Genomic DNA, 16497 nt, shown 5'->3' with positions numbered 1-16497 from the left:
AAGCTTATAAAACTTTTCTCCCATGAAGGCAATCCTTTAGAATATTGAAATGATGTACTGAGTTACCACGTTTTTGATCTTAAAATGAAAATAATCTTCTGAAAAGTCTCAGCCTGAAACATAAATCTTACCATCTTATATCCACAGATGCTGTCTGGCCTGCTGAGTGCTTCCAGCTTTTTATTAATTTCAGATTTCCAGTATCTGCACTGTTTTGCTTTTTTGTCTCTAAAACTGGGCCATTTGACCACAGGAATAGACCATTAAAGTATCTAAATGGGACTTTTAGTGCCTAATCGAATCATTTCCTTTCTCCTGAATGACAGATTATAAATTTTGCGTATGGAGGTAATTAACAGCGAGAACGTGTATGTGGGTAATTGATTGTCAAATAATTTCATTGAAAAATCACCAGTGGAACTGCCGAACCTCGATCCTTAAAAAAAACACTTCGTTATCCTAACTCGCTATGTATGAACAAGTTCTGAAATTTATGTTAGAATTTCTGAGCAATCCTTCAATGCAAAATAACCGCAGGCTCTTTAACAGAGAGTGAGCGATGAGGTGCCGATTTCTATTTGTCGCGGGGAAAATGCTATCCAAAAGCTGGCTGGCACCAGCTGCTACTTGACATGACTGTGATTTGAGTTTGGGTGAAGATGCGGTTACATGTAGCTGGTGCCAGGAGTTGTGGCGTGAGGGGGAAAAATGACACGTCAGATGCTGAAATGAGTGTTTATTTTTCTTTCTCTGATCTGGTGATTGACCTGATGATAATAATAGGACGAGACTGGATGACGGATGAAGCTTCACACCGCCTCGGCTGCTTTATATTTTTTCTCCATGACTAAGTAAAAGGCAACAAATTAGAAGATGAAATTGGACGGAGCACAGTAAGGGGCTGGGTGGGGGGTTCAAAGTAACGGCATTAGGAGAAAAACGATGGAACTACATGGAGAAGAAGATGCTAAGATTTGATATTTTAAAGGAAAAACATTATCAGAAGGGATATTAGGACGACAGCAAGCCTGACCAGCAAGGGGAAAGGACACTATACAGTCCGGAGAAGGGCGACGATCATGCGGGAGCTCCCGAAAGGGATCTTGTCAAATGGAAAATAAAGGAAATTTTAGAAACAGTTGCAGAGAGAGAGAGAGGTGAGCCGGGGCGGGGCGGGGGGGGGGGTGGACGGATAGGCGAGCGCAGTAGTCCGTAGAGAGAGATCAGATCACTAGTTCTAGGCGATGCGAGGCCGGATCAGATAGAGACTCGCAGCCGGGGACAGACTGGAGATCAGAGCCGTAGCAAGATACAAGCCAACCAAGATTGAGCGACAGATACAGCCAGGCTCAAAGCAGCCCGAGCAAGGCGATCTAGGGGTTAGATACAGCAGTAACAGGCGACTACAGCAGCGTTGAGCTACGTAGGAGCAGTAGATCATCAGCCCTCAGCTTTTCTATTGAAGATGAAAGTGCGTATTTGGACTGCCTATAACAGAAAATCTACTTTCACCAGTGTGTATGCTCCAATATCCTGAATGTGAGCAGTTTTTCGTAACTGACGCATCTAGTTGGACGGGAACTCAGACCTGACATCCCTGGTTTTTAACACATACAGAAAAAAGCTCTCCTGATGAAAATTAACAAAGGATTAAATTGCACAAAAAACAGCTTTAACCACTGACAAGGATAAAAGTCCATCAACTGCTTTTTGTTCCTACTGGCTAGTGATGTTCAGACTCTTAGTGATCGTACACGGAAGAATCGGTGCACTCGATGCTTGGGAACTTTTCACTGGAAACTTTTCCTGAAGTCGACATATTAGAGCGTGGAATATTTTTCCCTCTCCCATGGAGACCCTGGATCCGGCGGTCAGCCGGGTGGTCCCATTAATCAGGCTGGTTAAGGAGAACGAGTTACTGTGGAGGAAGTTCCATTCAGTGGGCACCGAGATGATAGTGACGGGCAGAGGAAGGTACAGTAATAGGCAATGTAACCTTTCATTTTCCATATGATTTGACCCCAATGTCCTTTATTTTATTCGCTCCCCCCTCCCCCCCGCAGTCGACGGCACTGCCTCATACTGGGGTGGGGTTCTTAGAGACATCGCCAAGTGGCAAAACCTCATACTGATACTGCTGTCACTCGCGAACTGGAACTGTGATGGGGCATTACCGCATTTTAGACGCTTAACTCGGAATAGGTCCACAATTTCTAAATTTATCAAAACTCTCGTTCCTGCAAGAGATTTTATCTTTTTTTTTTAAACCACGATGAGTGCAATAGCGTTAATGCTATCACAGCACCAAGAGTGAAAAATCAGCCAGGGTTCCTGCCGCTGTGAAACCTGCTAGGAAGTGCACCTATATGGTTCACTGGCGAGATTAGATTCAGCGGGCTTGTGATCGGGTAAGCAAATTTGTGGAGGATACAAAGACAGAAAGCAAGTTGTGAGGAGAGTACAAAGGGCGAAATTTAATACCTTCCAGTGGCGAGTTTGGAGGGGCGGATTTAATTAGGCTGGTGAGGACCCCGCTACCTTCCTGCCTCCACCTCGATTAAGTCTGTGGCGGGAAGACCCGTGGACGGCCTTTCCGCCTCCCAACAATTGAGGCCCTTAAGTGGCAATTAACGCCCACTTAAGGGCCGCATCCTGCCACCGCCGGTATTCACCCAGCAGCAGGGAGGGGATTCACCATGTGGGGAGCATAGCCAGCAAACCCATGCGGGGTTGCTTACAGACCCCTGGAGAGGGTGGGGGTCCTTGCTCGAAGGCACACTGCCTGATGGAGGGACCCAACGTCGGGAAGGGGAGCCTACTGAGAGCCACTCCCCTGACCTTACTGCTGACCCCTCCCACCTGACCCACACCCTGCCATTACTCACCTATGGCCTGGGATCCAGCGAGGATCCTAAGCCTTGGTTGGGTGTAATACTGGCAGCAGCCACCATCTTCTGGTGGTTCCCACCTGCTCTCCAGCTGATAGGTGAGACCCTGTTGCCTCCATTAATTCCAACCCAAAGAGTTTCCAAAGGGGATATAGATAGTTTAAGTGAGTGGGCAGGCATTTGGCATATGGTGCAGGAAGATGTGAGGCTACCCACTTTGGTAGGAAGAATAGAAAAGCAAAATATTATGTACATGGAGAGAGGTTTGGAATATTATTAGGACTGTGCCATTATTTTCTGTGGAACTTTTAACTTAGTATTTCTTATTAAATTTGTTGGTGATGCAGTGTGTATGTATATACAAATAAAATAAATGCATCTTTGTGGATCAGCTTACCAAATCCATGAGTGGAATTTGATCAGCCACCCACCTATTGTCATCAGATATCATTTTATGCAATATACTTCCCCAGATTTGTCATCAAAAGTGTACACAGTAATGTGACCACTAGTTACCCTGATAGCTAATTTTATTAACGTTGTACTAAGTCATAGAGATCAGGAAGAATCCAGTTTTGAGCTCTAGTCTGTGCTGTGTTAACTGACCCCAGCTGAAGCACTACAATTTAGTGTCCATGCCCCCGGAATGATTAGAGGAAAAGTGGGCAAAGTTCCTGCTCTATTACGCCCTGTTGGAAGGGGGTGTGGGTGTTAGGTAGGAACAAGATTGTATTGATTGTAATGTCCCTCCACATTAAAATAGAATAGAAAATGACTGGTTTGAGCTTGTTGAGCTGTACCTTAGCATGTGTCTGAGAGTTTTGGAAGGAAGAGGCAAATAGAGAAAATTAGAGCAGCACAATGTAAAATAGGAAAACAAAATGCTCCAAATGCAGGAAATCTGAAATAAAAACAGAAAATGCTAGAAATACTCTGTGGATCTGGCAGCATTTGTGGAGAGAGAAACAGAGCTAACGTTTCAGGTTGATGACCTTTTATTCAGAACCTGTAAAATAGGAACTCAGGTCCAGTAACCCATGGCTGACCCAGTGATAGCTGAGAGCCTTCCAATGAAATGAGAGCAGGAAGGATCATCTTTTACTATTTTTGCTCTGTTTTGCAAGTTTTTTTGAAAATTATTCTTTCTGGAATAGTACAATTTTGGGGATTTCAAAAGCAACCAGTGTTAATTTCCTAGTGGCACGTTATAGAATGGAATGTCAAAGAATAAGTTGGTTGACTGTCTTCTCAACTGGAAAATATATTGAGAGAATGCTGGGGGAGATGTGTAGGGAGCAGGACAAGATAAAATAATTAATGTAGTAAAGAAAATATGAGTCTTGTATTGAACAGTGGCACATTATGATACACATGGAGAAGCTCAGCTACTCATAGCAACTGGCATGTGGCAGATCCCTGTAAAGAATTATGTTCGAGATCATTCAGCTTCTAACCTCCATCTCTAAAGAAGTACTCACTCAGAAATTTTTATTTTATTTCAAATCCTCCCCTTTCCTCTTCTGTCAACTTTAACCCTTGCTGGGGTAGAGTCCTGTGAGCATTAGCAGCCACTACATGACCATTTATTTGTAACCTGACCAATGAATGTTGGCAGGCTATTCAGCATCACAGCTGACCTATTCTGATCTTATGTCCAAACATATATACTTACTGCTGATGTCCAGGAGCCCATGCTGAATACCCCCTTCTTTTCCTTAACTCAGCACACAAAGACCAATTGCACTGTGTTTAATATGGCATGAATGAAATCAGGAAACTTATAACAGCTAGCAATTAAACCAGGGCTCCTGGTTTGAATGATTCAGCTCTACGTTGGTCAGTGCAATTATGTGGAGCTGTCACAGCTATGGTCTAAGGTCTATGCTATTACTGTAGTTACTCCACCTCTTTCTTCTACCCAGTAGGAGCAATGCAATTCTTTAAGGAACATCTTGACCCACACTAGTATGGTGGTGAAACGAGATCATCTGCACCCCTTGTGCTTATTGATTCAGTTCGTAAATGCTGCACAGCTGCAGAAGAAAGACATTTCTGGAATCCTGATGATAAACTATAAAAGGCTTTGTTTTAGCCAATCACAATATCTTTATAGAAAAGCATCTAAATTATAAGTCATCTAGCGCTGGCTACCGGTAATAATTACTTTATTTCGGCACACACAGAATAAAGGAGGCAGTTCTCCCCCGGCCCCGGCCAATTTTTTTCTCGTTCTTCTGAAGGCAGTGTTTGGAATGCTGGAATAGAGTTTCACAAACACTGTTGATGCTCTGACACTTGCTCTAGTCACCATTTGGAAGCCTAGGCAGTGGGCATGGATAGACTATTTGACTTGATAGGGGGAACATGAGAAATTTCTAGCAAGGGCTATCGGTTCATATATACACCAGCTGTCAATGTTTCATGCTGACAGTTAGTGTTTTGGAGGTCCAGTTTCTGTGTCAGTGTTCACTGACAAAAAAATCAGCATGAACTTGGACCCTTGCCCTGTTGCTAATGGAAGTGATTCTGGACCATACATATCGTAGGCGGGAATTGTTGTGAGATCAAAAGGTTCTATCTACAGTATGTTACAGCTGAAATGATTCTCATTAGCAACAACAGTCAGTAGAATTAGCACTCAAGGAAATTAATCACTAGAAATGAAAGAGGAAATAAAGGGGAGAAGGGAAATCAATGGTAATGATGAGGGGAAGGAAGAGACAGTAGTTGGGGCTAGTGCTGAGTGCTATTGTGGGGGAAACAGGTGTGAAGAGAAGGAGAAAGAAGAACAGGGATGGAAGAGAGCATCAAAGTGAATTAAGGTGGGAGCAGAAGAGTGCCAAATTAAATTGCAGGGGGAGAAAGTATTAGAGGGGTGAAAATGTGGGTAGTTAGATTGGATGCAGTAAGTCTGTGAATTGTGAGCTAAAGTGTGAGGATTAGATGTGGGAGAGTGACTGTTTCTGTGACTTTTGGGAATCTAACTGGTCTACTGTAAATCCAAATGTCACTTAATTGCAAAGTATGAAAGTGCTTAAAAATAAATGGAATGCATCACTTATAATGTAGAAACTAAAAATTTCATAGGGGATCTAACACCTCAGGTCCAGATGATGGTTATATCCTGGTGCATAAGCATTTTAATGCAGTAATTGTAGAGTAAAGGACTAACTCTAACAATAGCCACTGAGCATGTGTGTAAGGATCTATGTAATAATGATGTCACTCAGAAGAGAATGAGGAGAATTTTAGAGTGCTTTGTACATAAGACTTAGGAGCAGGAGTAGACCATTCGGCCCATTGAGCCTGCTCCATCATTCAATAAGACCATGACTGATCTGGTTGTGGTCTCAACTCCACTTTGCCATCTGCCCCCCATAATGCTTGACTCCCTTGTCTATCAAAAATCTGTCTAACTCAGCCTTAAATAAATTCAATGACCCAGCCTTCACTGCTTTCAGGGGAAGAGAATTCCACATACTAATGACCCTTGACAGAAAAAATTTCTCCTCATCTCCGTCTTAAACGGTTGACCTCTTATTCTTAACCGTGTACCCTGGTTCTAGTCTGTCCCATAAGTGGAAACATCCTCCTGTTACCTACTCTATCAACTCCCCTCAGAATCTTATATGTTTCAATAAGATCCTGTACATAGTTGAGTATGTAAATAAAGATTACTTTGAAAAAGGATCTTTGTTTCCAGCTAGATCTCTTGCTAAGAGTAAGACACTCAGCATCTTCCAAGATGACCCAACAATAACAGATGGTGGTAGCAGCAACCAGACCCACAGAAAAGCAGCATAAAATGGCAGGAGACAACATGAGAAGAAGCCCAGAGAGGGAAACCACAAAGACAGCCCAGTGACTAACACAGAAAGCAGCGTGGGAAACGGGAACCTCAATCCAGGGTGAGCAATGACTTCTACCCTACCTCTCCCAGAATCGTTCCAGAATGTATAGGGCCTCTGACAGGCCGACCAATAGCAAAACTGGGGAAAGCTTTTCACTCATTATCAAAATGCTCTGGGTCTCGCAAGTAACAAGGACCGGGTTAGCATCTTGTTATATGTTGTTGGTAGCAACGCAGGTGATGAGCTGGCCAGGGAGGGAGTGAATGAGAAGACAGCCTCCTCTGAGGATGTCATCGGAGCCTTTGACTCATATTTTAGCCTTTGTCAAAACATCGTCAGACAGAGAGCAAAATTCAACTGTCGAAATCAAACACCAGGTGAAGGAATAAATTCATTTATAAATGATCCCTGTCGTTTGGCTGATAATTATGAGTATGGAACATTAAAAGATGATTTAACAAGAGACAGAATAGTTGTCAGTGTTTTGGAAGAAACCCTGTCAGACTTTTTACAATCTAGAGAAGATTTGATGTTGAGCAAAGCAATACAGGCAGGCCAGAGTGCGAAAGCAAAATCAAGTGTTTTTAAGGGATAAGTTAGAAATCCTGTGGGAAAAGCCATTTGAAGTCATTCAATTTATTGGGTGCAAATCTGAAAGCGCACCAAGCGTAACCAGTGAAGTGTGCTGAAAGAGTACCAACCACCACTTTACAATGTTCCCGCTGTGGCAGGAAGAACTTCTACAGGCACAAAGAATGTCCCACCCAAATCACACAATGTCATGGATGCAGCAAAGTCAATCATTTTAAAACAGCGTGTCATTTAAAAAAGTTTGTGTTTGCAAAGCAAAAAGAAAAATCTTTTAAAGGAAGCTTTATACAAGAAGTACAGGAAACCAGAGGGCCAGAAAATAATTTTTTTTTCTCGATTAAATCAAAGAGAACAAAAGCCAATACTGGATTGCTAACATTGAAGTCAATGGATATCATACAGAATTTAAATTGGATACGGGAGCTGGAGTCCCAATTCAGTCTGATGGAGTTAAGTAGCTGCAAAGGTTACTCTGCAACCCTCATCAATCCAACTTCAAGGTCCAGGAGGAATCAAGCTAAATGTCAAAGATCAGCTTGATACAACATTAAGGTACAAAGACAGAACAACTCCTGAGACATTATATGCCATTCAGAACCAGGAATTCTCCTTGGCAAGCAGGAAAGCTTGTATAGGTCTGAATCTAATCCTTAAAAGTTGTGAAGTCAACGACCAAGAACAAGACAACAAATTTAGAAGAGAATTTCCAAAACTCTTCAGAGGCTTGGGAAAATTGAAAACTGTGTACCACATCACACTAAAGGCAGATACAAAACCCATTTGTCTGTTTACATCCAGGAAGGTCCTACATCCACTTCTAAAACGGTAAAAAGTGAGATAGAGGCGTTACTTCAACAAGGGGTTATTTTGCCAGTTACGAAACCCAACCAGCTGGTGTTCTGGTATGGTACCAGATCAAAAACCAAATGGATCCATCAGAATCTGTGTCAACCTAATGCAATTGAACAAGGTGGTAGAACAGGAAGTACACCCAATGGCACTTGTACATGAGAATCTAGGCAGACTCACAAAGAGTACAATCTTTACTAAACTCAATGCAAAGAGCGGATTACTGCTGGGTCAGGAGTCAAAACTTCTAACCACCTACATAATACCCTTTAGACGCTACTGTTTCAACCGTCTACATTTTGGTATCACCCTGCACCGGAGATTTTCCAAAGGATGATGTTCAACATACTAGGCAACATTGTCACATAGGCAATGTTTTAATCCATGGCTCAACAAAGGAAGAACACGAATAAAGAATAAGAGAAGTATTAAAAACACTGCAAGGTGCTGGATTAATACTTAATGAGAAATGTCAGTTTTTAAAACCCACAATAAAATCCTTAGGCCCTATTGTCCAGGAAACAGGAATTACTGTGGACTCACGGAAGACAAAAGCCATAAGAGAATTTGTGCCACCCTGGAATATCACCGAACTCCAAAGGTTCATAGGTATGGTGAACCAACTGGGAAAATTCTTACTCCATCTCAAGTAAACAAACCTTAAGACAACTTTTGAGGCAAGATCAGGCATGGTGCTGGACTGAGCATCAACAGCAATATTTGAGTGAATCAAAAGATGTTGATGTCTTCGGAGATCCTAACCCACTATGATCCTGAACTTTCAACTATTGTAGAGACGGATGCATCAGGAACGGGACTGGGAGCAGCGTTATTCCAGATCCAGAGTAATGGGACAAGAAGACCTGTCTATTATGCATCAAGATCATTAACTGAAACCGAACAGCGCTATGCTGTCAAAGAGAAAGAAGCCCTCGCAGTGACTTGGACATGTGAAAAAATTTCTGACTACATCTACAATTCAAGATTGAAACTAATCACAAACCACTAGTAATTGAATATGAAGGAAATCACAAAAATGCCACCCCGAATCCAGAGATTCAGACTGAGGCTGATGCAATACAATGCCACTATAGTGTATGTGCAGGGAAAATACCAAACTACTGCTGACACTATCACACATACCCAATAACTACCCAGAACAAGAAGATAAAAGTTTTGTTGAGGAAGGCCTTCATCACCTCAACCACTCAATATTTGCCAGCAATAGCACGCAAGTTGCAAGAATTTCAGGAGGCTCAAATGTGAGATGAGGAATGTGTGCAGATTTACACATACTGCCTTGATAGATGAGTATATTCCCAGTAACTACATCCTGAGGCCGTCCTTGGAACAACATCGCCACATCAGCATCATTGATCACCTCTTGGTCTATGATGAGCAGTTTATGGTCCCATGAGGTCTCTGGAAGCCCTCCAGAAGATTCACCAGGAGTATCTTGGTACTACCAAATGTCCGGCAGGGCACAACAGTTCCGTAAGGTGGCCAAGTATCTCACGGTCCCTCAAAGACAGGTCTTCAACTGCATCACCTGCGCCTTTCACAGACATGAGCAGCAAGAGCCACTTCTGACCTCCTCTTTCCCAAGCAGACCATGGGAACGCTTTGGTGTGGACCTATTCGAATTCAAGGAGGAAATATGTCTCATCATTGTAGATTATTATTCCCGATGGATTGAGGTGCAAAAGCTACATGGGATCACCTCTGAAGCCATTATAGCTTTTTTTTAATTCATTCGTGGGATCTGAGTTTTGCTGGCTGGGCCAGCATTTATTGCCCATCCCTAGTTGCCCTTGAGAAGTTGGTGGTGAGCTGCCTTCTTGAACCACTGCAGTCCATGTGGTGTAGGTACACCCACAGTGCCTTTAGGAAGGGAGTTCCAGGATTTTGACCTAGCAACAGTGAAGGAACGGCGATATATTTCCAAGTCAGGATGGTGAGTGACTTGGAGGGGAACTTCCAGGTGGTGGTGTTCCCATCTATCTGCTGTCCTTGTCCTTCTAGATGGTAGTGGTTGTGGGTTTGGAAGGTGTTGTCTCAGGACTTGGTGAATCCCTGCAGTGCATCTTTAGATGGTACACACTGCTGCTACTATGCATCGGTGATGGAGGGAGTGAATGTTTGTGGATGTGGTGCCAATCAAGTGGGCTGCTTTGTCCTGGCTGGTGTCAAGCTTCTTGAGTGTTGCGGGAGCTGCACTCATCCAGGCAAGTGGGGAGTATTCCATCACACTCCAGACTTGTGCCTTGTAGATGGTGGACAGGCTTTGGGGAATCAGAATGTGGATTACTCGTTGCAGGATTCCTAGCCTCTGACCTGCTCTTGTAGCCACAGTATTTATGTCATAGTCCAGTTCAGTTTCAGGATGTTGATAATGGGGGATTCAGTGATTTTTGAAGAGGATGTTTTCCACTCTGGACATTGTCATCTCTGACAATGGACCACAATTCGGCAGTGAGTGTTTCCAATCCTTTGCAGCATCATATGGACTTGTGCGTTACAAGTTCATTGAGGTACCCGCAGGCCAACGGAGCGGTTGAGAGCGAGTTTGCCTAGATTCTTGTCTACAGATGCCATTGGATGTACTTCCTGTTCTACCGCCTTGTTCAATTACGTTAGGTCAACACAGATTCTGATGGATCTATTTGGTTTTGGAACTGGCGTCATTCTAAATTGAAGATTTTGAGTTGGCCCTGCTCAGCTATTGCTGCATGCCATTGACAGAATGGCTTTGCTCCATGCAAGCTTTTGATGGGCCGTGAGCTAAGAACCCAACTTCGTTCTCTTCCTCAGACATTAATGGCAAGCATTATAGTAGAGGAATGCCTAAATTTTGTTGAACAAGAACCATTAGCCAGATGGGCTGCATACCCTGATCCTCAAGAGGAAACTATGACCACAGAACCAATAACAATAGAAACAAGAAATGACGAACTTCAGAGAATGAGTTTGGAGGGGGCAGATCTTGAACAACCTGAAAAAGAACTCAGTACACATTCGGGGAGATTGGTGAAATCACCATAAAGATTATCCGGGCAAAAATCAGAGACTTGAGAGATGGTGTTGGAGGATGTGTACATTGCATGTAGAGATAAAGACTTGGAGGGACATGTAAAGTAAAGGGTTAACTCGAACACTACTCTAACAATAGCCACTGAGAATGTGCGTAAGGAGCTATGTAATAATGATGTCACTCAGAAGAGATCTGGGAGATGAGCCGTAGCTATGTAATCCTGTACATAGTTGAATATGTTAATAAAGGTTACTTTGGAAAAGGATCTTTGCCTCCAGCTGGATCTCTTGCTAACAGTAAGACACGTAACATCTTCCAAGATGACCTAACAATAACAGTAACTGGCTAAAGTGTTAGAGGATAATAACAAATTCATGGCTTCTTTCCGAGCCACTTACCACACATTAGGCAGCTGTGCAATGCTCTTCTCCCCATCTGTATAGACTTTTCCTCTTCCATTTTCTTTTAAGAGCACCAGAGATCCAGCTACAGTGAATACAAGTGCTGAATATGATTACTGCAGTCTGTGTAACAGTTTACATGGCCCGTAGCAATCATTAATGAGTCAACAATTCTGAATATTTCAACAGCCTTTAGGGTTGTATTTCATGTCAATGTGGTACAATTTCAGGATTTAACCCACTTCCCCACACATAGCAGAACTAGTGACTATTTGTGTGTGTGTGTGTGTGTGTGTGTATTTAGGTATTATACCTATGTTTATGTCTGTGTTTTCAGTGCCATTCAACCCATCCTACCTCTGCCAATACTAGCTCCTATCAAAGTTTACTTTGGTGACTCTAGTTTCCTGCTATTTTCTGAATCCTTGAATAATGTTCTTCATGTGTTTACCTAACACACTTTTAAATATTGTGATTGATCCAGGTATGATAGCTATTTATGGTAATTTATTTCATATTCTAATAACTCTTTGCAAGAAAAAAATCCTCCAACCTCCTCTTTGCTCCTAGTACTAATTTTACATTTATGCTCTCTTGTTACCAATTCAGTGACCGGTTGATATTACTATTGCTCTCTCAAATTCTTTCAAGCTTTTGAACACTATTAGATCTTTGTCCTAGCATTTCAAATCTGTCATCATAAATATAATTTCTAACCCCAGTATCATCCTAATGAATCTATGCTGCACTTTGTCCATGGCCCCAATACCCTTTCTGTTTATATTTAGTGAATTTCTCAGGTAAGGAATGTCAATGCTGAGAAATGGAATATGGTTTCCCCTTTGGCACCCAGCTTTAGCAACAATCATTCCCAATTTGTGAGTGACACAGTTTAAATGTAGAGTACAGCTCCTTTTGCACTGTTCCAATAATGTGCGCTCAATTTCAGAAGTATGCTCCCTGCTCCCTTCATGGCTCAGAGAGTTTATATAGGGATTAGATAAGCCATATAGACCAAGAATGTCGCAGGTTTTAAAAATGGTCAGTGCTGAGTTAACTGATTTATCTCAGCTGGGGCAGCGGTTGGGATGGTGTAATGAGACTTGCCCCCAACTCCGATCCAACCCCCTATTTAATCTTAATAGAACTATAGTACTACAGGGCAAATGCCACATCACTTGTGTTTAAGAGTATAAAATTCAGAAAGAGGAAAGGTTACTTGTTTCATCAAGCCTGTCCCCTCCACAAGTAGCGTATAATTTGCCTTCCAGAAATCCAGTAAAATACTATCCCACTAACAAGTACAAATCTTCAGGAGGAGAGTGAAGAAAATTGGCAGAAAGAAAATCGGCTTCTCTACTGCTCCAATATGACATCTGCATTTCCCACACCAGCCTGGTTATGACCTTTGAGTCAGACTGTCAGTTTCTGCTGAATGAATATTTGTTCTGTGGAACTGTGTCAAGTCAATAAGACTTAGATTGAGAATGGTTCTCACTTTGAAAACGAGGAAGAATTTCATTCCATCAGCCTGGACTGAGCAGAATGCTACTTCCCAAGATCTTAGCGCAGATAGATTAGTGTACTACCTTATTGTATCATCTAGTTCCCAGCAAAATTATATATAATTACCTCCTGGGGTGCCTTTCAGAAATTCTCTAATATAAAATATGAACAGAATATAGGACAAATTATTCACTTGTAAAAAGGTAATAGACTTAATGTAACAAATGGCCTTTACTTCATATTTTCTAATGTTTGTTAAGTGCTGTGGAATTTGCCCTTTACAACTTGTCCCATAGAGATTAGCAAGTGAATCAAGACTAAAGGCTCTTAGCCTCCAATTAAAGAAACTGGTGAAATTTTCATTAATTTGTGGCAGGACAAAGAAAGATAAATTTAATTACATAGAATATTGACTTTTTCTAAAAAAGGTTAAGGCTCATGGCGTTAATTGATAACTAGCTAGCTGCATTGAAAATTGAACAGGAAGCAGTCGATGATAAATGAAAGCACCACGATCTGGAGGCGTGACTATTTGAGTTCTGCAAGGTATTCTCCATTTGTACTATTTATAAATGTCATGTAGGAAAGTACTTCTTGTATATCTATATGCCAATAATATTGTAAAAACTCAAAAAGCATGCATTTCCTTCAAGTTTCACATCAAATTTCTGCATGACATTAAGAGTATGAAAATGCAAAGGCAGTTATTCAACACAGGATCTACAATATCTGTATCCTCCAAATTACCTTACCACAAAAAAAGAACAGGATTGTGACTTGCAGCCTGAACAGCAATTAAACTCTGACCTTACTTAGTGTTTATCCAACAGCAATTAGACTTTGTGGCCTTAAGGGAATACAGATTTACTTTAGCAGCAGAAAAAGCATTTGATTTACTGTTAGTATTAGCATGAGTGATTTGCTGGTATAGTAAAATTGTTATACAGACATCAAAAATTGTTACGGATGCAAAACAATCTTAAAACGTTTGGTGCTATTCAATTAGAAGCTGAAACTGACAAGCACATTTCACTGTACAAAGCTTCTTGATCAAGCAACAGTTAAAGTCTTATGCCATTAAGTGATCTTACGCTATAGTTACTAGTCAAAGGTTATTGGGGGTAGGTGGAATGTGGAGGTGAGGCCACAATCAGATTAGCCACAATCTTATTGAATGGCGGAGCAGAATTGAGGGGCCGAATGGCCTACTCCAGCTCCTAATTCGTATGATCATATGTTACAAATATCAGCTAGACTTTCTGGCCTTAAAAGAACAGGCTAGCTTGAGCACAATTCTACTTTATTAATAGAGTCCTACATTGTGTAACATTCCTGTCTTTATATTGTTAAGTTTGCTGATGACATCAATCTATGTAGTCAGGTGATAAATGTGAGAGACAATTAGCATGCAAGGATATTTGAACCAATTTAGCAAGAAATGGCAGATAGAATTTAATCCAATTGTGGTCACCATGACCTGGACTCAATTTTCAGTCGCATACTGTGATACTCAAACATACCATAACTTTTAAAGTTGTTTAAATTACAGGAGTAGTTTTACTAATTACCATAGACTACAAAATGAAACATTTAGGAAACAATTAAATAAAGAAAGTGTAATTTTTTCCTCTAATTCTATTTTTTTTGTCTTCCTGTACACAATACTTTTTATTCAATTCTCTTTTTATTTCTTTTCCTGACTGTCAGATAACATAAGTATTCAAAACTTTAAGAAAGGATTTGAAAGGAAAAAACTTCACTTTGATTTTATTTTTTATGAATATAGCTCGTTACATTTCCTTTTGTTTATTTACATCCTGAATAGTACCATCCATTTTGTATTCTATTAGAATGTGGCAATAAACTGAGCAAAGGAACAGACAAAGTGAGATTGAAAACTCAAGAACAACTCTAGGGTTTCAGTTCTTCATTCCATTATTTAAAAATATATCAATGGCAGAGATAAAAAAAAATGAGAGCTGAAATTTTCAAATACAATAGGAAGTGCTGAAAATGGCCAGCGGCCTAGTTGTTGCTGCCCTTTCCTCCCCCCAAAACACAAAAGATATATTAACGATTCAGGTAGGATCTTTTATCAGAACATTTCTAATGAAGTAGCCCATTCAAAATACTAACCTATCTTCCTAATACAGACAATGCTGAATCTACTAAAAAACTGTGCCAAATTGGAACTTAAGTACCTGAGAAAAGATTTAAGCAAAGCAGTTAAAAGTAATAAAATGCTGGAAGATCTGAAATAACTTGCACTCTGTGTGCACAGTAAGGGGCAAACCATGAGTTCGCATCACAACCGAAAGGATAGAGGGGGCAAATGTCAGTCATGTTTGATGTGACAGAGGACATGAGCTTCATATGTTAGTGTGCTGGAGAGTTGTAAAACCTTTCTGTTAGTGTACTTTGAAAAGTAAGGGGTATAATGTGACCAGATATTTGAGATACCCACCCTACATCCCCACACAAGGTAATTCTGAGATTAACAGATGAAAGTCTGAGGATATTTTGAACTCAAAAATTGTGTTAGTTGCTTTGGTGTTTTGTTCAGCAAAACAAACATAATTTGGATGGATTTCTGGTCAGAAATAAGATTAAGGGATATGATGAAAAACTGGATTGGTGGAGTTGATTTATCAAAAATGAATCTTTTGGCCTAAAACCTTTGGCATTTGCTTGGCCATACTGTACTGTCTATTCTTCCCCTCAAGTCCAGTTAATATGATACTACAATTGGTGAGCAGAATTTGTTACTCAAGCATGACAAATTGGACAATTTTAGTTTTTCCTCTTCCAGTCTCTTCTTCAGCTGCCTGTAAAAGGGATTATTGATTTCTTTTTGCAGTATTTCATTGAGTCACTTGATACATGAGTGTCTAATATATCTCTGAAATCTAGAATAGTTTATCTTCAAACCATTGGCTCTAAGAAGCATGAAAATCACTCAACTGAAGCCAAGAATCTGGGTGGCAGTCATGAGATTTACACTTGATACAAAGAAGACACCAATTCAAATAACATTGTCATTGTGCAGATTGCATTACTAACATTGTGCACTGGATGAGTTAAAGAAACATTGCCACACTCCCTGATGGTTCAGTTGCCAAATTCACTGCACAGTGTGGAACTGAGACATACAAACCAGAAAGGTCCCAAGTTCAATTCCCAGACCATTTGATTTAACTCTGAAAGCAAACATGCACGTAAAGGGTATTATATACTAGCTGATCACTTGCACCAACAGTCAACAATAAGACAACTAAATATAGAATTGGAGAGAAACAAATCAGAGTAGGTCTTTACATTTTGTAATATACGGTAAAAATGGTTATACAGGACCAGCTGCATTGTTTTTATTTATATTTATA

General features: G+C 40.9%; 1 protein-coding gene across 1 annotated transcript in view; it reads left to right on the top strand.

The window, feature by feature from the left end:
* Nucleotides 1–857: 857 nt before the first annotated feature.
* Nucleotides 858–16497, top strand: part of fam222aa (family with sequence similarity 222 member Aa) — a 359807-nt gene continuing 344167 nt past the window's right edge. Inside the window, exon 1 of the mRNA XM_078554423.1 lies at nt 858–1974. Within this exon, the coding sequence (XP_078410549.1) occupies nt 1850–1974 (125 nt within the window). The 5' untranslated portion in view covers nt 858–1849. The remainder of the gene's footprint in view (nt 1975–16497) is intronic.

Source organism: Cetorhinus maximus, chromosome 12 (assembly GCF_964194155.1).
Source record: "Cetorhinus maximus chromosome 12, sCetMax3.hap1.1, whole genome shotgun sequence".
In the NCBI taxonomy this organism is placed as follows: Eukaryota; Metazoa; Chordata; class Chondrichthyes; order Lamniformes; family Cetorhinidae; genus Cetorhinus; species Cetorhinus maximus.
The sequence above is the reverse complement of the archived record's forward strand: the minus strand, read 5'-3'. Positions and strand labels throughout refer to the sequence as shown.